The sequence below is a fragment of the Astyanax mexicanus genome, chromosome 8, assembly GCF_023375975.1.
Source record: "Astyanax mexicanus isolate ESR-SI-001 chromosome 8, AstMex3_surface, whole genome shotgun sequence".
Taxonomy (NCBI): domain Eukaryota; kingdom Metazoa; phylum Chordata; class Actinopteri; order Characiformes; family Acestrorhamphidae; genus Astyanax; species Astyanax mexicanus.
This window is the reverse complement of record NC_064415.1, coordinates 7,515,304-7,539,344: the sequence shown is the minus strand read 5'-3', so window position 1 is coordinate 7,539,344 and position 24,041 is coordinate 7,515,304. Positions and strand designations below refer to the sequence as shown.

The window sequence follows — 24,041 nt, the reverse complement described above, 5'->3', positions numbered from 1 at the left end:
TACTTTTATCACAAGTAGAATAAAAAAAATATGGATACATTTTTTATATAATTTTCATAATTACATGAAAAACGTGCTAACCACTAACAGTGTGAAGGTAATAGAAGGTAATTATTTTATTTTTTTATTATTTTAACAATTGAAAAACAGACATGAGACACAGATATCATGAAATATTGCCCTTTGGAATTTCCCCATACCCTCATATCCACCCATACACACACCCACAATCTTGCTAGAGGGCTTGACAGAAACACACACACACACACACACACACACACACACACACATGTAAATGAATTAACGTGAAAAAAAAGTCATAATTATAATATAATATATGGGTGCATCTCAAAAAATCAGAATATCATTAAAATGTTACTTTATTTCAGTAATTCAGTTTAAAATGTGAAACTCATCAAATGTAATGTAATGTAATGTAATATTATATAGATGTATTACACACAGAGTGATCTATTTTAAGTGTTTATTTCTTTTATTGTTGATGATTATGGAATAAAACCCTAAAAATCAGTGTCTCGCAACATTAGAATATTACATAAGACCAATTGGTGCTTTCGGCACCGTGGGCAGTGTGCCAAATCCTGCTGGAAAATGAAATCCACATCTTCATAAAGGTTGTCAGTAGCAGAGGGAAGCATGAAGTGCTGTAAGATTTTGTGGGAAAACAAAACTGCACTGATTTTAGACTTGATAATAAAACACAGTGGATCAACACCAGCAGATGACATGTCTCTCCTCTAAACCATCACTGATTGGTGGAAACTTCACACTAGACCTCGAGCAGTTTGGACTGTGTGTCTCTCCACTCTTCCTCCAGACTCTGATCTCTTGATTTACTTTAAATGAAATGTAACTAATAATGAGTAGAGTAAAAAGTTTACTTTATATATTTATATAACCATGTTTGTCCTTGACAGTTTACAGTTAGCATCTGTACCTGGGGTAAACCACAACTTAGCCTGATTTGCAACCCTGTTACTGTAAGTTAAGGTTATTCCAGAGTTGGGAGGCTTTATAAGAGAAAGCTCCTCCTCCTGCTGAAATTTGGTTATTGTCATAAAGAAGATGACCCTGTGTTTTCCTTTGGATAATTAAGCAATAAAACAGAACCACAGAACACAGAAGTCTACACAGACTAACAGGGTAATCATTAAGCAACATTTTCATTTTATATACAAACATACTGTGTTTCTTCCCTGTTCAGCTGCACACCACACACACTGCAGGACACACACCCAGACTACTAGATCACCTGTACACACAGGAACAGGTAAAAAAAAAGTTCTTTAACACCTTTATTCCTATTTCTGTACTTTATGAAACTTGTCACACAATAATATTAATTATCAGCACTTGCAACAGAATTTTGAATTGACATTAGTTAAAACTTTTTTAAACGAATGTCTCCATTCATTATTATTTGGAATATGCTTATGTAATGTAAAAATGTCTTAACTAATGTCAATTAATAATTAATTATATTATATAGATAATAACTGAGCATTTAACAGTGTTTATTTCTGTGGTAAGTGCTGCTAACCGTGACTCTTAATGAAAAGTGTTAGTGGAATAGTTATTTTATTTATAGTGACATCATCAAAGTAATTAACGTAAAAACATCAGGAAAATTTAAAGTAAAATATTCTGGATATTCTGTACAGTTTACATACATTATTGTCTTATTATACACCATTATGTTTTTATCCTAAACTGAGAGAAGATAATTTGTTGTGTTTAAAAGAATTCTGGTTGTTAATTTGCACTTGGAGATTTTAAACCTAACAGGACTTCTGTAAAAATGACAAAAGAGTTTTTGCTGCTCCTGCTGTTTTTACAGTCTTTTTATTGTGTAGGAGAATTTTACTACATTTACTACTAGTAGAAAGTGAAAATATGGATATTTTTTCAAAAATAATTATAAAGTAATGTGTTCTGGGTGTATTCTTGCTTTCAAATCATTTTATTCACTTTAACAATCAAAAAACAGGCATGAGACACAGATATCCTGAAATATTAACCATCAAATTTTCCCCATACCTTAACATCTTGCCAGAGGGCTTGACGGAAACATTCACACACACACACACACAAATTAATAAATTAAATAATTAAATACATAATAATTATGTAATATGTTTACATACAGTGGTGTGAAGTATTTGCCCTACATTTTTTTTGTTTGTTTTTGCTTTTTTGTGATACTGATATGTCAAACAAACTTTAATATTAGACTAATATAACCTGAGTAAATATAAAAAGCACTTTTAAATGATCATTTTATGTATTAAAGGAAAAAAAAAAACTTCAAACCAATCTAGCTTTGTGTGAAAAAGTGTTTGCCCCCTAAAACTAATAACTTGGTTTTGTCACCCGTAGCGGCAACAACTGCAATCAGCTTTACTGATAACTGGTAACAAATCTCTCTCATCTCTGTAGAGGAATCAGACTCTAAATAGGCCACTCTAAAACCTTCATTTAGTTTTTTAAGCCATTCAGAGGTGGATTTGTGTTTGTGTGCTTTGGGTCATTGTCCTGCTGCAGAACCCAAGTACACCTGAGCTTGAGGTCATGAACAGATGGACGGATTCTGATTCTCCTTCAGGATTGTCTGATAAACAGCAGAATTCCTGCTTCCACCTATTACAGCAAGTTCCTATTCCAGCAGCCCCAGACCATCACACACACAAACACTACCACCACCATGTTTTACATTCAGTATGATGATGTTCTTTTTCTGAAATTATGTGTTAATTTCACACCAGATGTAACGGGACACACACCTTCCAAAAAGTTCCACTTTTGTCTCGTCAGTCCAAAGAATATTTACATTTATTTGGCAAATTTGAGACAGGCTCTCTCTCTCTCTCTCTCTCTCTCTCCACAGTCATGAGGTCAGCACTGCATTGTCTCCTGCTGTTCTCAGGTCAGTGGAGTTCATGATCATGTGTAAAACTCTCTGCTGCTTCATTACTGTACTGCCATGCTGATGAGAGATTTTAACCCCTACAGCTCTGTGGACTCTCTCCTTCTGTGGAACTCTTCAGTTTTATCTGGTGAACGAAAGAAAGAACTGGACTGAAGCTCAGAAATACTGCAGAGAGAAATACACTGATCTGGCAACCATTGAGAACCAGGAGGAAATGGATGCTGTAAAATCTGCTGTTAATGGATCATCAGACTATGTCTGGATCGGACTGAGACTGAATCCTAAAGTGAACCCTATTGTAAGCAGCTCTTTTTTAACTATTTAACGTGTAACTGCAGCAGTTAGGATTTAATAGAGTATTAGTTTATTCCTTTTTCTTTTAAAGGGCAAATAATGAGAACCGTAAGTGCAGTGTTTAATCAGTTTATTGATCAGGTATTAATGTGTCTCTAGAGCTGGATCTGGTCAGATGGGAGTAACTCCTCATACGAAGATTGGTCCCCTGGAGAACCGAACATGCCTGTGGGTGATAACTGTGCGCACTTATGGAATGGATACAAATGGGGTGATGGTGCCTGTTCTCAACTAGATCCTTTTATCTGCTATGAAGGTAGATCAGACACACACCTAATCACAGGTCAAATCATACCAGGACTATCTCAAATAAACTTAAAAGTAGAACATGCATTTGTTCATATAATTGTATTTCTATATAATATGTTTCTATAGTTTATGTAGACTGTAAACTACAGGTCCCAGAATGCATTACAGTCAAATGAACTGTGGGCAAATATACAGCTCTGGTAAAATTTTAGAGACAACTTCAGTTTCTGAATCAGTTTCTCTGATTTTGCTATTTATAGGTTTATGTTTGAGTAAAATAAACATTGTCGATTTATTCTATAAACTACAGACAACATTTCTCCCAAATTCCAAATAAAAATATTGTCATTTAGAGCATTTATTTGCAGAAAATTAAAAAAGGGTTGAAATAACAAAAAAGATGCAGAGCTTTCAGACCTCAAATAATGCAAAGAAAACAAGTTCATTTTAATAAAGTTTAAGAGTTCAGAATTTAATATTTGGTGGAAAAAACCCTGGTTTTTAATCACAGTTTTCTGAATGTTCTCCTCCACCAGTCCTACATAATGCTTTTGGATAACTTTATGCTACTCACTCCTGGTGCCCCACCACCTATATAATAATAGTAATATCTGCTCTGTGGTGGTTTTCTCTCCTGTAGGTTCTGAGTATTGAAAAACAGGGTGGAAGAAGGAGAATATTAATAAAGAATGCAGAATAACAGATACAGGACTACAGTCTGTAATTATCATAGAACTACAAATAGCTTCTTCATGCTCATTGCGATGCTGTTGCTGCTCTGCCTCCTCCCATTGATTCCTCCTTACCACACTCCACTTCACTGTGACTTTCACATTAACAATAAACATTATCATAATTCACAACCTGTTCTTATATTAGCCACAGTCTTTATTGTCTCATTCTTTTAGCACAGTCATTGTTTTCAATTTATTTTAAGTTGTGTAGCTATTTGGTTTCAACCAAAGAATGATGGGATCCTTCTTTGAGGCTTTGGTTCCTCCCAAGGTTTCTTTCTCTTAAAGAACTCTAGTGTAAAATGGACTTTAGGTGTAGTAAAACATGATAAAAAGTACTTCAGACCCTTCAGACTGGGTGACACGGGGCATAATTTCCCCCGATAAATCGCTTTTTACACTGTTATCCAGCTCAAAGTAGCTCCACACCTCCTTACTAGAATCTGGAGAGCTCTGACATTTAAAACGAGACATTAATAACTTAAAAAGTGCCCAAGAAGCTTATTAAAATCCACTGTTTACATCCCATAATGCAAGCTTCAGCTCTGAGTGCTGCCATCACTGAACTGACAATAACATAGACATATATATATACATAGACTTCGTATAGCGTAGCAGCTGGCACCAGGAGGCAGACTATGCGGAGTCTTAGTGTATATATTTGTCTGTTATTTTCAGTCTTATAGGATGTAAACAGTGCTTTTTAATAAGCTTCTTGTGCACTATTTAAGTTATTAATGCCTCGTTTTAAATGTCAGGGCTCTCTCCGGATTCTAGCATGCAGGTGTGGAGCTACTTTGAGCTGGATAACGGTGGAAAAGAGATTTATCAGGGTAAATTATGCCCTGTATCACCCAGTCTGAAGGGTGTTTGGACAAATTGTTAAAATTTCTGGATCTCTGAACGCTGTGGGAGAACAGAGGTGTGCTATTCATCAAAGATAAGAACTTTTTATCATGTTTTACTACAACAAAAGTCCATTTTACACCAGAGTTCAAACCTTTGGTTTGGTTTGCTCATAAGAGGTGTGGGCCTGGATTTCTGTTAAGCAGCTTTTTGATAACATTTGTTGTAGAGAATGTTCTATTTAAATACTTAAACTCAATTGATCCTCTTTCAGAGCAAGTCTCTGCTCTGGTCCTGATTAAAGAGAAGAAGACGTGGTGGGAAGCTCTGAGATACTGCAGAGAGAATCATGTGGACCTGGTCTCTGTTCACACTGAGGAAATTCAGCGCTGGGTGGAGACTGTAGCTAGAAACGCCTCCACTGATAATGTGTGGGTGGGTCTGCGTCACACCTGTGCTCAGGGGTTCTGGTTCTGGGTGAGCGGGTCGACTATCTGCTACCAGAACTGGGCTCCAGGGAACGGGACGGGAGTGGAGGACTGCAGAAATGGAGAAAGATCAGGAGCGGTTCAGTCTGGAAGTAAGCAGTGGATCAGTCTGCTGGAGAACCAGACCCTCAACTTCATCTGCACTGAATCTGATGGTGAGACCAGAACTTCTGTCATTTCCTGTTGGAAAGATTTAAATTTACGTTCACACACTGAACCAGTTCTTAATCCTGATTGTTTCTTTTCAGAGTTCTGAGAAAGGATTCAGAGACAACGCTAACAGAACTGGATCTTTTTACTGTTTACTTTCATTACTACATCATCATTCTTTTGGGACAGAAGCAATATAGGGATTATGATAAGATTAATTTAATCAGGTGATATATTGAGAAATCTGTGTCCAGCACTACTATATGGAGTTACATTTCACAAATTCCTACAACTTTACTACAGTTTTAAACTACAACTACTACTTTAAAACTGTAAGCTTTATGTTTACAGTCCCCAGAAGTGAAGGCAAATTCTCTGGGCTCAGAGGGATCTGGGATGAACCACCATACAAAGGGAAAATGTGTATTACAGTCTAATAAATCAGAGTCCCAGACCATTTTGGAAGGAATGGACGCTGTGAGCTCTGCAGTAAAAATTAAAGGACCACCCAGATTGTAATGCAAAAAGTCCAAAAACCAGACCAAGCCAAGCAGGAGTCCAGTAAAGACAAGACAAGTCAAGACAAGACAACAAAAGACGAGACAAGCTAAAGTCAAGACAAGGCAAGTCAAGACAAGGCAAGTCAAGACAAGACAATCCAAGCTAAAGTCAAGACAAGACAATCCAAGCTAAAGTCAAGACAAATCAAGACAAGACAATCCAAATCAAGTCAAGTCAAGCTAAAGTCAAGTCAAGACAAGAAAGGTCAAGACAAGAAAAGTCAAAACAATTCAATATAAGACAAGTCAAGCTAAAGTCAAGACAAGACATGTCAAGTCAAGACAAAACAAAGCTAATGTCAAGACAAGACAATTCAAAACAAGACAAGAGAAGACAATTCAAGACAAGACAAGACAATCCAAGCTAAAGTCAAGACAAATCCAGTCAAGAAAAGACAAGCTAAAGTCAAGACAAGCTAAAGTCAAGACAAGTCAAGCTAAAGTCAAGACAAGTCAAGCTAAAGTCAAGATGAATCAAGTCAAGACAAGTCAAGTCAAGCTAAAGTCAAGACAAGACAAGACAAATCAAAACTAAAGACAAGACAATTCAAGACAAGCTAAAGTCAAGTCAAGCTAAAGTCAAGATGAATCAAGTCAAGACAAGTCAAGCTAAAGTCAAGACAAGACAATCCAAAACAAGACAGGAGAAGAGAAGACAAGTCAAGACAAGACAAGCTAAAGTCAAGACAAGACATGTCAAGTCAAGACAAATCAAAGCTAAAGTCAAGACAAGACAATTCAAGACAAGCTAAAGTCAAGACAAGTCAAGCTAAAGTCAAGACGAATCAAGTCAAGACAAGTCAAGTCAAGCTAAATTCAAGACAAGACAAGACAAATCAAAACTAAAGACAAGACAATTCAAGACAAGCTAAAGTCAAGTCAAGCTAAAGTCAAGACGAATCAAGTCAAGACAAGCCAAGCTAAAGTCAAGACAAGAAAATCCAAAACAAGACAGGAGAAGAGAAGACAAGTCAAGACAAGACAAGCTAAAGTCAAGACAAATCCAGTCAAGACAAGACAAGTAAAGTCTAGCTAAAGTCAAGACAAGACAAGAAAAGTCAAAACAAAACAAGACGAGCTAAAATCAAGACAAATCAAGTCAAGCTAACGTCAAGGCAAGACAAGACAATCCGAGCTAAAGTCAATACAAATACGTGTTATTTGTAAAGTCAATACAAATAACACGTAAAAACACATCACTCTGTTTCTTTAGTGTCAGTTCATGTTTTAAGTGTTGAGAAATGAAACGTAAATTACAATGTACTAAACGCTCTACTGCCCAACTGTTTTTGGAATGTGTTGCAGATGTGCAAATAAAACGTGAAATATTTTGAAATATCACAGAGTCTGTAGTGAAATAAATCTTAATATAAAAGAAAGAAGCACCTTTTTGCATTTTCCATATTGTATCATAATGTTTAGCATGTTTAGATTTTTCTTGTTCTGCCACAGGTCTTTACTAGAACTGTGTCTGTGGTTCTTCCATTTCCTCACTCTGTTCCTCAGAGTGGAAACAGCAGCTGAAATCTCTGAGATTATTGAGCTTTTTGTTTCCTTCCTCTAAACCTCTAACCTCTAAAAACTTGCTATTGTGTATGCAGGTGAAGGGTCAATAAGCTTACCAACAAATTTTGTGCTAAAGGTATTTCAATCAATAAAACAACAACTGTATAAAATATTATCAGAGTGTGAGTATCGAATGACTCCGGCAGATCTGAATAAAACAGTCTAACTAAAGTAATAGAGCCAGAAGGTAACATAGACATGGAGACACCCTGAAACACCGGCATCCACCCACTCCACCATCCACAAACCTGCAGTGCCGGATAAGGCGCACCTAAAATCCTTTACATTTCTAAAAAAATCTACAGTGCGCCTACGTATGAATTCTTCCAGTCAGGTATCATGGAGGAGTAAAGCCACTCCGCTGAAGTTTGGTGAAGTTTCTTCAGCACTAAGGCTGGGTGCAGCAGCATTAGCATTAGCATTAGCCGCTAACTGCAGCGCTAGCTCTTTCAACGTTTAGAGGTGGCAGCGCCACTGTCCCAACGTGCCTCAAGTCCACCACCATCGTCCCCGTGCCGAAGAAGTCCACAGTGTCCTGCCTCGTCCCAATCGCTCCACGACTAGATTCTGCAACAGCTTCTACCCCCAAGCCATCAGACTCCTCAACTGCAGAGACTGCACTGATGGTTTTTCTGTACATGCACACACACTCTTACCCCACTTACCCCAGAAAATGGATAGCACTAAAAATCCTACTACCTCACTGGACTCTATTGCACACTGTGTAATAGAGGTAATTACTACCTCACTGGTCTTTTTGCACACTGCATAATTTGCACACTGTCTTGTTATTTATTATTCTTTGTCTGTATTGTGTTGTATTGTCTGTCTGCACTTTTGTACTGTTGCACTTATTGTTGTGTCTACACTGTGTTTATGTGCACCATGGTCCCTGGAGGAACGTTGTTTCGTTTCATTGTGTACTTTCATTGTGTATAGCTGAAATGACAATAAAAAACACTTTGACTTTGACTTTGAGTATATTGAACTCTAGTCTGCGTTTTAAGTGTTAAAACAAGATACATGGGATGAACCATGGGGTGACAGCGCCCTGGGTTACCAGAACACTCAGGGTTCCTCAGTCTAGTCTAGTTCCTCAGTTCCTCTGTTGGGCGGCATTTATGTCCTGCTAGTGCTACTGCTAGCGCTACTGTTAGCGGCTAATGCTAATACTGCTGCACCCAGCCTTAGGGCTGGAGAAACTTCACTTATAATCTGTGCATTTTACAGTCTGAAAATATAGTAATTGTCTGCAGTGGACTGTAGTGAACAACAGCACCAGCTTCTCAGTTTACCCACAATTCCCTATATCCATGAACCCCTGGATCTGCAATGTTCATCTAAGGGGAAGCATTACTTACCAAAAGTTGAATTAAACAAGAACATTTTCAGTCTAGACTCCCGTACATTTTCTGGAAGGTTATTCCTGAGTTGGGGGGCTTTACAAATAAGATATATATATAGAAAATATATAAGAGAAAGCTCCTCCCTCTGCTGAAGTTACACAGGGAAATATAAATCTCTATACATCACAGCTCATACATAATGGGACTTTCCCAGAACATCATGTTCTTTAATGTGACAGTTTGGTTATTGTCATAAAGAAGATGACCCTGTGTTTTCCTTCTGGAACATCATGTAAATCAGCAGTAAAACAGAACCACAGAACCCAGAAGTCTACAGACAAGGTAATCATTAAGCAACATTTTCATTTTATATACATACTGTGTTTCTTCCCTGTTCAGTTGCACACAACACACACTGCAGGACACACACCCAGACTAGCAGATCACCTGTACACCGCACACACTGCAGGACACACACCCAGACTACCAGATCACCTGTACACCACACACACTGCAGGACACACACCCAGACTACCAGATCACCTGTACACACAGGAACAGGTAAAAAAAATATTCTTAAATACCTTTATTCCTATTTCTGTACTTTATGAAACTTGTCACTCAATAATATTAATTATCAGCACTTGCAACAGAATTTTGAGTTGATATTAGTTAAAACTTTTTAAAACTAATGTCTCCATTCGTTTGGAGTATGCTTATGCATTAAAATGCAGTAATGTAAAAATTTACTAACTTGTGTTAATGATTAATTGAGACATTAATTGAGGATTTAACAGTGTTTATTTCTGTGGTAAGTGCTGCTAACCGTGACTCTTAATGAAAAGTAATTAAAGTAAAAACATCAGGACAATTTGTGACGTAAAATATTCTGGATATTCTGTACGGTTTACATACATTATTGTCTTTTTATACACCATAATTTTTTTTATCATAAACTGAGAGAAGATAAAATTCTGGTTGTTAATTTGCACTTGGGGATTTTAAACCTAACAGGACTTCTGTAAAAATGACAAAATATTGTTTGCTGCTCCTGCTGTTTTTACAGTCTTTTTATTGTGAAGGAGAATTGTACTACTTTTACTACTAGTCGAAAGTAAAGAAAATATGGATATATTATGGATATATATTTTTTAATAATTATGAAGTAATGTGTTCTGGGTGTATTCTTGCTTTCAAATCATTTTATTCACTTTTTCAATCGAAAATGAGACACAGATATCATGAAATATTGCCCATCAAAATTTCCCCATACCTTAACATCACACCCTCGTATCTATCCACCCATACACACACACACACACACACACACACACACACACACACATACATTAATGTGTATATATATATATATATATATATATATATATATATATATATATATATATATATGCAAGATGTGCATACATGCACATGAATAAGTGTATACATACAGATAAGAAGGTATATACATTTAAGGTTATGTAAATTACAATAAATAAATAAATTAATTAATTAATTGAGCCAGATAGTACATCTACAGGTTTATTAAATAATTAATTAATTCATTCATTCATTAATTATTTAATAAACCTGCAGATGTATTATCTGAGCCAGTTTAGGAAACATTACTGTATCGTTCATTCAGTGTGACACTGACTGAACGATTCCTAATGGACTAATGCAGCTTCTCAAGTTTAAGACATGACAAGATATATTATTGGATGGATCTGTGATGTGATGGAGCGGGCAAAGTGACACGTCTCACTAGTAAAGTAGTGAATGTAGAATGAGTTGCTCCTTTTTGAGCAATTAAGGATGAGGAAATATTCCAGACAAAAAAAAGTCACATTCATCATCCCTGTCTGGGAAAATCGCTGCTAATTTGCATTGCATTGAGCCGTGGCACGAACAGATGACAAGGGAACCCAGTAAAGGGTAGCGGCCATTCATAATCTGAAATGTTAATCTCAAGGTAATCGACATACAGAGGCTTGAAAATGTATTTAACCCCCTACAGATTTCTTTTGTTTTTGCTTTTTTTCATAATGATATTTTTTATATTATGAAAAAATATATATCAAACAAAGAAAACCTTAGTAAATATAAAAAGCATTTTTTCAATTATAATTTTATTTATTACAGGTGTAGGTGATACAAAACCCTTTTTTCTGCAGTAAAATAACTTATTTACATTCTGAAAATTAAGGGTTTTGAAATCTCCTACAGGACACTCAGAGAAGCTACATGTTTTCTCTCTACTCCACTTAATAATTCCAGATCAGTAACTCAGGATTCAACCCAAATTCTGCATGTTTTAAAATAGATGTAAAAAAAAACTAGACAAACATAACGAAACTAAAGGTTTGGAGAAGATGAACTGTTTGATTTGTATTCAGGAAAATAATGGTTTTAAAATGAAGTTCAGGAAAGAACAATTTTTATGATTCTTTCATTATATTTTGACGTTAGGAGATTTACCTACAATTTTTATATTTTCTATTACAATTATATACTATTATAATTATGATTTTCAGTAATGTTCCTTATCAAACATGTAAGGTTTTATGTCATTCTTGAATAGAAATCCTCAAGATTTAGATAACTGACAAAAATCCTGGTGTCATGTCTGGTGCTGAAAGCACACCTGTGTTCCCCTCACTCAGCTCTACCTGCGATTTCCAAGCTTCCAACTACAATACCCAGAACGCACCTCACCATGACATCACACACACTCCCGATCACATGGTACACCGCATGACACCTCCGGGAAGCCCTGAGTATTGATTACCATTCAGTATAAATAGACCACGCTCACCCCTCGCCGAGTAATTGTATTGGTTCTACCCTGCATTACAAAGCGTTTCCATTGCCTGATTGTTATTTTCGTGTATGATCCTTTTCCGTGTTTTTCCGACTTGATTTTTGCCTTGCCCGTGTATTGGATATTCTGTGTATGACCTGGACTGTTTCTCACTTGGATTTCTGCCTACTCTGTGATACTCCCTGCTCGTGTATGAACTCTGGACTGTCTCCCGTTTATGGTATGGTTTCCCCGCTCATTGTTTCTCTGGTATTGACCTGGCTTGTTTTGACTACCCCTGCTGAATCTTTTAATAAAATATTTTTATCGTATCTGCACAAGTCTCCTCCTTGTCTGGCCCTGACACCTGGCCTGTAAAAAGGTTAAAGGACAAAATCTATCCAGACCAAACTAGTCCTGTTTTCGAGCATAAACAGCCTGTTTAAGATCATCCACAGCATCTCAATCAGAGTTTCAATCAGTTTTTAAAGCCATTCAGAGGTGGACTTTTTGTTTGTGTGCTTTGGGTCATTGTCCTGCTGCAGAACCCAAGTACACCTGAGCTTGAGGGCATTAACAGATGGCCGGATTCTGATTCTCCTTCAGGATTGTCTGGTAAACAGCAGAATTCCTGCTTCCATCTATTACAGCAAGTTCCTATTTCAGCAGCCCCAGACCATCACACACACAAACACTACCACCACCATGTTTTACTACATTCAGTATGACGTTCTTTCTCTAAAATTATGTGTTAGTTTTACTCCGGATGTAACGGGACATACACCTTCCAAAAAGTTCCACTTTTGTCTGAAGTCTGGAGATCATCAAGATGTTTTTTTAGCAAATGTGAGACAGGCGCTCTCTCTCTCTCTCTCTCTCTCTCTCTCTCTCTCTCTCTCTCTCCACAGTCATGAGGTCAGCACTGCATTGTCTCCTGCTGTTCTCAGGTCAGTGGAGTTCATGATCATGTGTAAAACTCTCTGCTGCTTCATTACTGTACTGCCATGCTGATGAGAGATTTTAACCCCTACAGCTCTGTGGACTCTCTCCTTCTGTGGAACTCGTCAGTTTTATGTGGTGAACACAGCAAAGAACTGGACTGAAGCTCAGAAATACTGCAGAGAGAAATTCACTGATCTGGCAACCATTCAGAACCAGGAGGAAGTGGATGCTGTAAAATCTGCTCTTAATGGAGCATCAGGTCATTTCTGGATCGGACTGAGACAGAATCCTGAACAGAAGACCATCAGAGTAAGCAGTTGGTGTAGAATTTAGAAGAAAACTAAATCAGTGGAAAACATGTTTAGAAAATACCAACAGCACATTTTACATCACCACGCAAAGTTATTTAACAGAAAGTTATTTGCAAATTTAGAATTTTTTTAAATGTACAGCTACCTGGTCATTCGCACAGTGTAACTGCTGCAGTACTTTTAAGCAATAGAACACCAGCCGAAGGTGAGCACACCTTATTTATTTATTTATTTGCGATAACACACGACCTCGAGTGTTCTATTGCTTTTATACAACAGTTTTTTTTTTTTAACAAAATGAATCAAGAAAATAAAAGACCCTAAAAAAATGGATAATGAAAATGATTTAATACAGACTGTGCCTTCCAGCAAAAAGTAGTTCCACAACAAGTGAACTGTAACAGAACTGTAGCTACAAAATGGCGTATGGTTTATACAGGCAAACACCACCAACATTAGCTTAAAATGAAAATTGGGGATTAAGGGGGTTGGTAAAAGTTGGGAGAGTGAAATAGCATTGAAACTTTCCTTTTCAGCTCTGTCGAGTCGTCTTCATGTGAAAGCTGCGCGTTTGCGAGCATTTCTGCCTGTTTGCTGGTGCTGTGTTGCTGGTTAGTTAGCTGGCAGGCTAGCTGCAGCACTGTGGTTAGGTTTGCGTAGCCTGGCTGGTAACCATTCAGGATGTCAGACTGAGGCTGAGGTAACTAATGGATTGACGAGGAAACGCTGCGGGCTGGGGGCGAGCGTGCCTTGGCTGGGCGTTAGCCTTTGCTAAGCTTATGCTGCTGCTGGAGGTGATGATTCAAAAATGTCTTGTGTGTGTATATATATATGCCTTTACTCATAGACATCATATACTAGTATATGAAGTCTATGACGTTACTCAGCAACGCATCGGCGGAGTGATACAGATTTAGTGTGAGAAGGCCATGCTGTTATCACATATATCATCACGGCTAGAACACTTCTCAACCAATCAGATTGTGAGGTCGGAACTAATTGTTGTATATAACTACATATTGTGTAGATGTGCATAGAACAAATTCTACCCTCAGCTCAAATTTTAAAAAGGCAAAAAAAATGAGGAGTAGTTTGGGAGGGGCACTGGATGATGTATGGGTTTAGGGGTGGAGCAGGAAGAAGAGCTGCAGCCTCTGCTGCCTCTGATAGCAGTAAGACGCAGACGTTTGGACGTCAGCAGGGAGGCGGTATTATTTATTGTCTGATTTGCATATTGTGATGTTGTGTCTGTGTACCTAAGTACACGAAAACATCATCCTCGCCTATAGCACAGTTTAGGGTTTAGTGGCTCTTTAATACAAAAATATATTAAGATTTAAAGAGTTCAGTTTTATGGGTAAATGAACCAAAAGTTCATTTACCCAAAAACTGATGAGATGTTGTCGCTTTTTTAAAGGTCTAAATATATAAATCATGGTTTATACATGTCCGTGTCAGACCCAATTTATTTAAATATTTCTACTAAACCAATTATGCTTAAATATTTCCTAAAACTAAAGACAGGCATCCGTTTTTATTATTATGTAATATTTTTTATAATTGATTTTAATTGTTATGATAATGAGAACTGAGTGCAGTGTTTTAAACACTTTATTAATCAGGTATTAATGTGTATCTAGAGCTGGATCTGGTCAGATGGGAGTAACTTCTCATACAGTAACTGGGTCCATGGACAGCCAAACAACCATGTGGGTGATAACTGTGTGCAGTTACGGACTGAATATGGATACGGATGGGATGATGTATTTTGTTATTCACCATTCCAATTTATCTGCTATAAAGGTGAGTAAAATGAGATACAACGGGCAGGTTCTGTTGGTAATCTGGCAGATTAGCAACACAGACCAGCATTTGCTGTGTCTTTTGTGTGAGTGTGAGTGTGTGAGAGAGCAGCCAAGTAGCTGCTTTTCTTTCTCTCAAGCTTTCGGGTCTTGAGCTACTTTTCTGTTTTCTATTCCATCATAACAAAAGAAGAGAGAAAATTAAAAAAGAAAATAACTTTACAAGTTACAGGGGTTGGACAATGAAACTAAAACACCTGTCTTTTTAGTGTGGGAGGTTTCATGGCTAAATTGGAGCAGCCTGGTGTCCAATCTTGATTAATTGCACATTGCACCAGTAAGAGCAGAGTGTGAAGGTTTAATTAGCAGGGTAAGAGCACAGTTCTGCTCAAAATATTGCAATGCACAAAACATTATGGGTGACATACCAGAGTTCAAAAGAGGACAAATTGTTGGTGCACGTCTTGCTGGAGCATCTGTGACCAAGACAGCAAGTCTTGTGATGCATCAAGAGCCACGGTATCCAGGGTAATGTCAGCATACCACCAAGAAGGACCAACCACATCCAACAGGATTAACTGTGGACGCTGTAAGAGGAAGCTGTCTGAAAGGGATGTTCGGGTGCTAACCCAGATTGTATCCAAAAAAACATAAAACCACGGCTGATTAAATCACGACAGAATTCAATGTGCACCTCAACTCTCCTGTTTCCACCAGAACTGTCCGTCACCACAATACATTATTGTGTTTCTGAAGCAGGTGTTTCAGTTTCATTGTCCAACCCCTGTAGATTTACCTCTTCTATCTTTCTGTTCCCCACTTTCCAGTTTCCTTTTTTTGGAGGAGCCATTTTGTTTTGTTTGTTCATTTTCCCTTTCTCCTGGAAAATCCAGCTTCCTCCCTGGAAGCCTTTTTTTCCTGCCAAAATCCCTACAATAGGTGTGGGTTACCACCAGTTTTCAGGACCCACTCCTTTTAAGTCTGCTTTGCTAGATAAGTGGTAGAGCATTTGTGTAGCAACAAAGTGACCTGAGTAAAATCTAAAACACACTTGTACTTTCAGTGTAACTTTAACTGTGAATCCAAAACAACAAATCCTCTGTTCTCTTTCAGAGCAAGTCTCTGCTCTGGTCCTGATTAAAGAGAAGAAGACGTGGTGGGAAGCTCTGAGATACTGCAGAGAGAATCATGTGGACCTGGTCTCTGTTCACACTGAGGGAATTCAGCGCTGGGTGGAGACTGTAGCTAGAAACGCCTCCACTGATAATGTGTGGGTGGGTCTGCGTCACACCTGTGCTCAGGGGTTCTGGTTCTGGGTGAGCGGGTCGACTATCTGCTACCAGAACTGGGCTCCAGGGAACGGGACGGGAGTGGAGGACTGCAGTAATGGAGAAAGATCAGGAGCGGTTCAGTCTGGAAGTAAGCAGTGGATCAGTCTGCTGGAGAACCAGACCCTCAACTTCATCTGCACTGAATCTGATGGTGAGACCAGAACTTCTGTCATTTCCTGCTGGAAATATTTAGATTTACGTTCACACACTGAACCAGTTCTTAATCCTGATTGTTTCTTTTCAGAGTTCTGAGAAAGGATTCAGAGACAACGCTAACAGAACTGGATCTTTTTACTGTTTAATTTCATTACTACATCATCATGCTTTTGGGACAGAAGCAATATAGGGATAATAATGAGGGGAAACAACTTAAATAATTATGTTAATTTAATCAGGTGATATATTGAGACATCTGTGTCCAGCACTACTATATGGAGTTACATTTTACAAATTCCACCTACAACTTTACTTTAAAAATATAAGCCTTATGTTTACAGTCCCCAGAAGTGAAGGCAAATTCTCTGGGCTCAGAGGGATCTGGGATGAACCATCACACAAAGGGAAAATGTGTATTACAGTCTAATAAATCAGTGTCCCAGACCATTTTGGAAGGAATAGATGCTGTGAGCTCTGCAGTAAAAATAAAATGACCACCCAGATTGTAATGCAAAAAGTCCAGAAACCAGACCAAGCCAAGCAGGAGTCCAGTAAAGAAAAGCCAAGCCAAGCCAAGCTGAAGTCAAGTCAAGTAAAAAAAAAAAACAAGACAAGACAAGCTAAAATCAAGTCAAGCCAAGCCAAGCCAAGCTAAAGTCAAGTCAAGACAAGACAAGACAAGTCAAGCCAAGCTAAAGTCAAGTCAACACAAGACAAGGACAAGCCAAGACAAGTCAAGCCAAAGTCAAGTCAAGACATTCGTTTAGCTGTGGAGAAAAATTATGAGTTTGTTACACACTTCAAGACTTGTTTGCGGGTAGAATAACACATATCCTCAGAGTCAATAGCATGTTTGAAGTGCTGAGAAATTAAATGGAAACATTACGAAGTACTGAAGGCTTTTGTCACGCCTGGTCCTGAAAGAGCTCTCTTCTCTCCCACACTGAGCTCTGCCTGCGACCTGCAGCCTCTGGACTACATTGCCCAGAATGCACCACACACTAACATCGCACCCAATCCCGATCACATGACACAACACATGGCAGTTACAGGAAGCAGATCACCTGAATACCAGCCCTATAAAAGGGGCTCATTTGGTATTTTTTCCATCGTCTGTGTTTCACTCTTTCGTTTTTTGGCTTTGCTTTGTATCACTGACCTCTGACCTGATTGTTGCCTGTCCTCTGATATTGCCTTGCTGCGTTTTGACCTCTGGACTGTTAATTTACCCTGGTATATTGTATCTTTGGTGTTGCTGGTGTTTACTGGTCTTGTCCTTTGTTTTTTTCTGGCCATCCCTTTGTCTTATACTTTATTTAATAAACAGAGAAACAACCTTTGTTATTTTTTTCCATTAATCTAATTTTTTTATTAAGATCAATAAAGGGACTTATCTGGTACTCAAGCCTCCTGATCTTACATAGACTTTAATATGGTCTCTAATATGGTCTGCAGTGTTGGGCCAGTTCACAGCTTTTCTGAACTAGTTCAAGTTCAGTTCATACATGCTCAAAGTGAACAGTTCACGTTCAAAGTTCAAAATTTTAATTCTGAACTAGTTCAAAGTTCAGTTCATTTTACTTTTTTCGTGAGCTCCTCTCTCTCTCTCTCGCACTCCACGCTCTCCTCGTCATTGCTCCTCTCTCTCTCTCTCGCCCTCGCGCTCCACGCTCTCCTCGTCATTGCTCCTCTCTCTCTCTCTCTCGCCCTCGCGCTCCGCGCTCTCCTCATTGTTGCATCTCTCTCTCTCTCTCTCTCTCCCTCGCACTCTCCACATCATTGCTCCTTTCTCTCTCGCCCTCGCGCTCTCCGCGTCGTTGCTCCTCTCTCTCGCTCTCTCTCGCCCTCGCGCTCTCCTCGTCGTTGCTCCTCTCTCTCTCTCTGCCTTGCGCTCTCCGAGTTGTTGCTCCTTTCTCTCTCTCTCTCGCCCTCACGTTCCTCGCTCTCCTCGTCATTGCTCCTCTCTCTCTCTCACCCTCGCGCTCCGCGCTCTCCTCGTCATTGCTCCCCTCTCTCTCTTTCTCTCTCTCTCGCCCTCACGCTCCACGCTCTCCTCGTCATTGCTCCTCTCTCTCTCTCACCCTCGCGCTCCGCGCTCTCCTCGTCATTGCTCCCCTCTCTCTCTTTCTCTCTCTCTCGCCCTCACGCTCCATGCTCTCCTCGTCATTGCTCCTCTCTCTCTCTCTTGCCCTTGCGCTCCATGCTCTCCTCGTCATTGCTCCTCTCTCTCTTTCTCTCTCTCTCTTGCCCTTGCGCTCCATGCTCTCCTCGTCATTGCTCCTCTCTCTCTCTCTCTCTGCCTTGCGCTTTCCGCGTTGTTGCTCCTTTCTCTCTCTCTCTCGCCCTCGCGTTCCGCGCTCTCCTCGTCATTGCTCCTCTCTCTCTCTCTCGCCCTCGCACTCTGCGCTCTCCTCGTCATTGCTCCTCTCTCTCTCTCTCTCTTGCCCTTGCGCTCCATGCTCTCCTCGTCATTGCTCCTCTCTCTCTCTCTCTCGCCCTCGCACTCCGCGCTCTCCTCGTCATTGCTCCTCTCTCTCTCTCTCTCTTGCCCTCGCGCTCCATGCTCTCCTCGTCATTGCTCCTCTCTCTCTCTCTCTCTCGCCCTCGCACTCCGCGCTCTCCTCGTCATTGCTCCTCTCTCTCTCTCTCTCTCGCCCTCGCACTCCATGCTCTCCTCGTCATTGCTCCTCTCTCTCTCTCGCCCTCGCACTCCGCGCTCTCCTCGTCATTGCTCCTCTCTCTCTCTCTCTCTCTCTTGCCCTTGCGCTCCATGCTCTCCTCGTCATTGCTCCTCTCTCTCTCTCTTTCGTGAACTCGTTCACGCACAACACTGATGGTCTGAAATGCTCAGTAGGGGTCTGTCGATATATTGTTGATATGTTACCAGGGCCGCTGCTAAGGTTTTGGAGGCCCTAAGCATAACTGGTCAGGTTATGCCCCCCCCCCAAAAAAAAAAAAAAAAAAAAAACACACACACACACACACACAAACACTAAAGGTTTACGCAAAATTTTACTATTTATTAAAATTACACATGTAACTGTGAATATTTACAACGTTATAAGTAAGGCCAATAACAGTGAAGAACAGCACAAGAGTACTATTTATAATGTATAAATAATAAATGAAACGATGCATGTCTATTTTAAGCAGTGGACACGTCATTTACACAAGCCAGCCTTAAAGGTTATGAAATTATCGTTTATATTCGTGGTGTATTTATATCAGCCTGTCAAAATCTATAGAGCTGTCTGATCCTGCTGTCATACAGACCATTTGGATAGTGCACTGACGGCATTAGTCAATAGGTAGGCTACTCTGTTTATTAATTTTTTATTAAAGTCACTAAAAATCTTCAAACTACACTACTACTATTTGCAAACGTGCCACGTGCCTTGCAATACCCAGATTAGTTTCTAGTTAAGCGTTTAAAGCTACCAAATCAGCAAAGCCAACGTAACTAGCTCAGGCAACACCACTGAACATGAAGTAATCAAAACTATTTAAACCTTTATCATCGAAGTTACTCACCAGAAAGGGATGCATGGGCCTCATCTTTCTGATTCTTTTTCTTCTGTTTATTTTATTTTAAGTTTTTAACTTACACAAATATTGCACTGGACAAGTTTTTGTATAGAATGGCCACATACACTTTAAAAATGGTTAAACATGCGCAAGATTTAGCGCCTCCATGCATTTTTTGATTATTTATTTGACTGGAAAATGTCACATCTGGCAACAACCAACAGAGCAAACCGAGCCGTGCCATTTCAGGCAATAGGGGTGGGGGCATTATATTATGCACAAAAATAATAACGTGCCGCTTTTAAGTAGTAGAGTAGGTGCCCCATGCAATGTTTAAAGACAAAAAAGATGAGCGTATCATAAATAATTCACATTGGGTTTTAAATTTAATAATGTCATAAATTCAACACATTTCATTCTCAGTCAATTTGGCTCCCTGCAACTGCAAAATGGTTGAGGCCTAACGCTGGCTGCGTTGTCTGCGTATGCAGAGCGGCGGCCCTGTATGTTACATTAAATAGACGTAATATGCTACTTTTATTGCACAAAAATCTTACCTAGCCTTACCAGAAACATAATCCTAACCCTGTCCCTGATCCTAACATTAACCTTAAACTCAACCTAGAACCTAATTCTGGCCACATCCTCAACCCAAAATCAAATAAACTCAAATCTAATTTATAAATATGGCGACTTTTTACAACTGATGTTGTCGTGAAGCAGCTTGACAGGAATCTGGATGGAGGACAGAGAATCATAAAGCATGAAACAAAGAACATAGAACCTCCAGTGAGCCACTGTACCAAAGAAAAACTTTCTTTAGAGCTGGAAGAAGTCAAGTCAAGTCAAGTAGTTTTATTGTCAATGCTGCATATGTACAGGACATACATAGAATTGAAATTACGTTACTCTCCTTCCCAATTTTACAGCAAGTACAGATAATGGATAATAAAGAAAAATAAAGAAAAAGGGGAGACACTATGTGTACAATACAGCAGCAGGGACACAGACATACATGAGACAGAACAAGGTGCAGTAGTGGTGGGGGTGAAATAGATATATAAATAGAAATAAAAAGAAATAAATATAAAATCTAAATCTAAATGAGTGGGAGACACTATATGTACAATACAACAAAAACACAATAGACACTTGTGAGACAGAAGATAATAGTGCAATATTAATGGTGATTAAGATCAAGTGACAATATAAATAGAACCCGTATAACAGTAGTGCAATGTTGTATCTAGCTTAAGGCTGGTAAAGTTCTTAAAGTTCCCAGTTCTTGGGGAATTAAAGTGTGTATGACAGTGCAGCGTAACAGTAGTGCAGGTATTGGGTGTGTAGTGCAGGTCCTTTTACAAAAGTTACAGTACTGTGTGTGTTCTAGTGCAGAGTTTCAGTACTGTGTTGGTGGGAGGATGTGGGGTCAGGATGATGAGAGTGTGTGTGCTGTGGGCAGGATTGGGATGGGGGGTAGTGCGGGAAGAGAGTTCAGCATCCTCACAGCCTGATGGATGGGGCTGTCTCGCAGTCTGCTGGTCCTAGACCCGAGACTCCGCAGTCTTCTCCCTGATGGCAGCAGGCTGAAGAAGCTGTGTAGTGGGTGGGAGGGATCTCCTGCCAGACGGAGGGCTTTCCGTGTGAGGCGGGAGCTGTACAGGTCCTGAAGGGAGGGGAGAGAGGTGCCAACGATCTTCTCAGCTGCTCTCACGATGCGCTGGAGGGTCCTGCGGCAGGATGCTGTGCAGGCCCCGTACCACACGGTGAAACAGCTGGTCAGGATGCTCTCGATGGCCCCTCTGTAGAAAGTGGTCATGATGGGGGTGGGGGCTCCAGCTCTTCTCAGCTTGCGGAGAAAGTAGAGACGCTGGTTTGCCTTCCTGGCCAGTGATGCTGAGTTGGTGCTCCAGGAGAGGTCCTCTGTGACGTGCACACCCAGGAACTTGGTGCTGCTCACCCTCTCCACAGCAGTTCCGTTGATGGACAGAGGAGTGTGCAGTGTGTGAGTTCTCCTGAAGTCCACAACAATCTCCTTAGTCTTCTCTGTGTTCAGAGAGAGATTGTTGTGTTTGCACCAGGAGGCCAGGCGGCTCACCTCGCTCCTGTAGTGTGACTCATCGTTGTTGCTGATGAGACCCACCACCGTCGTGTCATCCGCAAACTTGACGAAGAGGTTGGAGGTGTGTTCTGGTGTGCAGTCGTGGGTCAGCAGAGTGAACAGGAGGGGGCTCAGTACACATCCTTGGGGAGCCCCTGTGTTCAGTGTGGTGATGCTGGATGTGTTGCTGCCAACCCGCACTGCCTGTGGTCTACCAGTCAGGAAGTCCAACAGCCAGTTGCACAGGGAAGTGCTCAGCCCCAGACTGTCCAGTTTGTGTATGAGCTGTTGGGGGATGATTGTGTTGAATGCTGAACTGAAGTCAACAAACAGCATTCTGACGTAGGTGTCTTTCTTGTCCAGGTGTGTGAGGGCTGAGTGGAGAACAGTGGAGATGGCATCATCGGTCGAGCGATTTGACCGATATGCAAACTGGTATGGGTCCAGGGAGGAGGGGAGTGAAGACTTGATATGGTGCATGACTAGTCGTTCGAAGCACTTCATGAGGATGGGGGTGAGTGCAACCGGACGATAGTCGTTGAGACAGGATGGCGATGCCTTCTTAGGGACAGGGATGATGGTGGTGGCTTTGAAGCATGTGGGAACCACCGCCTGACTCAGAGAGGTGTTGTAGATGTCCGTATAAACCTCTGCGAGTTCCCAGGCACAGTCCTTCTGCACACGACCAGGAATGTTGTCAGGTCCAGGAGATTTTCGAGCATTGATCCTGCTGAATGCTCTCCTCACACTGTCTTGGGAGAGCGTTAGCACCTGGTCACCAGGAGGAGGGATGGATTTCTGGGCGGGTGTGTTGTTGAGTGGCTCGAACCTTGCGAAGAATCCATTCAGGTCGTTCAGCAGAGATGTGTCGCTGTTGCAGGTCTGTGGATGGGGTTTGTAGCCTGTGATAGACTGAATCCCTTGCCACAGGTTCCGTGTGTCTCTGCTGTCGCTGAAGCATTGGGATATCTTCTTGGAGTACTGCCTCTTAGCTTTCCTGATGCCGCGGGACAGGTTGGCCCTGGCTGTCCTGAGGCCTGCCTGGTCTCCAGCTGTGAAGGCTGCATTTCTAGCCTTCAGGAGCTTGTGGACCTCTCCTGTCAGCCATGGCTTCTGATTAGCCCGAACAGTGATGGTCTTGAGGTCGGTTACATCATCAATGCACTTGGTGATGTAGGCAGAGACAGTTTCTGTGTACTCCTGAATGTCCGTGGAGTTGTTGTGGGTGGCAGCCTCTCTAAACATGTTCCAGTCTGTTGTGCTGAAACAGTCCTGAAGTGCCTCTGAGGAACCCTCTGGCCACACTCGTACCTGCTTCAGAACTGGTTTGGAGACTTTAACCAGTGGTCTGTAAGCTGGCATTAGCATAATGGTGAGGTGGTCAGACGCTCCGAGGTGGGGGAGGGGGGAGGCTCTGTAAGCCCCTCTTTTTGTAGTAAAGACCTGGTCCAAAGTGTTGTTTCCCCTGGTTGGAAAGTCTATGTTTAAAAAGTCCAGAAAACACACTCTTTGGGTCTGCATGGTTGAAATCTCCAGCCAGAATGAGAAAAGCATCTGGGTGTGCTGTCTGCTGCTCACTGATGTACTGGTACAGTTCATTCAGTGCTTCACTCCTCACGCTGTTGTTGGAGGTCGGAGGGATGTAAACAGCAGCGATCAGCACGGCGGAGAAATCTCTCGGTAGATAGAACGGACGGCATTTGATAATCATCAGTTCCACTACCGGTGAGCAGTGTTTACAGACCACAACAACGTTCCGACACCAAGCATCGCTGATGTAAACACAGAGTCCGCCGCCGCGGCTCTTACCTCCGTCAGCTAGCGCGCGGTCCG

At 40.6% G+C, this 24,041-nt stretch overlaps 1 protein-coding gene across 24 annotated transcripts in view; it reads left to right on the top strand.

Moving 5' to 3' along the window:
* The window catches only part of LOC111188288 (macrophage mannose receptor 1-like), a 111,410-nt gene that overhangs the window by 25,874 nt on the left and 61,495 nt on the right, over positions 1 to 24,041 (top strand). For 4 of the 24 annotated variants that reach the window (XR_007440444.1, XR_007440443.1, XR_007440445.1 and 1 more), the window contains exon 2: positions 1,226 to 1,291. The exons of 1 other annotated variant lie outside the window; for it this stretch is intronic. Coding sequence is in view for 17 of the 23 variants with exons in the window: in XM_049482865.1 (XP_049338822.1) it covers positions 12,194 to 12,281; positions 12,949 to 12,987; positions 13,074 to 13,291; positions 14,934 to 15,096; positions 16,209 to 16,577; positions 16,671 to 16,678 (885 nt within the window). In the remaining 6 variants the exon portion in view is untranslated. Of the gene's footprint in view, positions 1 to 1,225; positions 1,292 to 2,905; positions 2,945 to 3,030; positions 3,246 to 3,400; positions 3,558 to 5,404; positions 5,774 to 5,866; positions 8,867 to 9,738; positions 9,802 to 12,062; positions 12,282 to 12,948; positions 12,988 to 13,073; positions 13,292 to 14,933; positions 15,097 to 16,208; positions 16,578 to 16,670; positions 17,946 to 24,041 lie in introns of those variants that run through there. 19 more of the 24 variants (XM_049482878.1, XM_049482879.1, XM_049482880.1 and 16 more) reach the window with 15 other exon arrangements.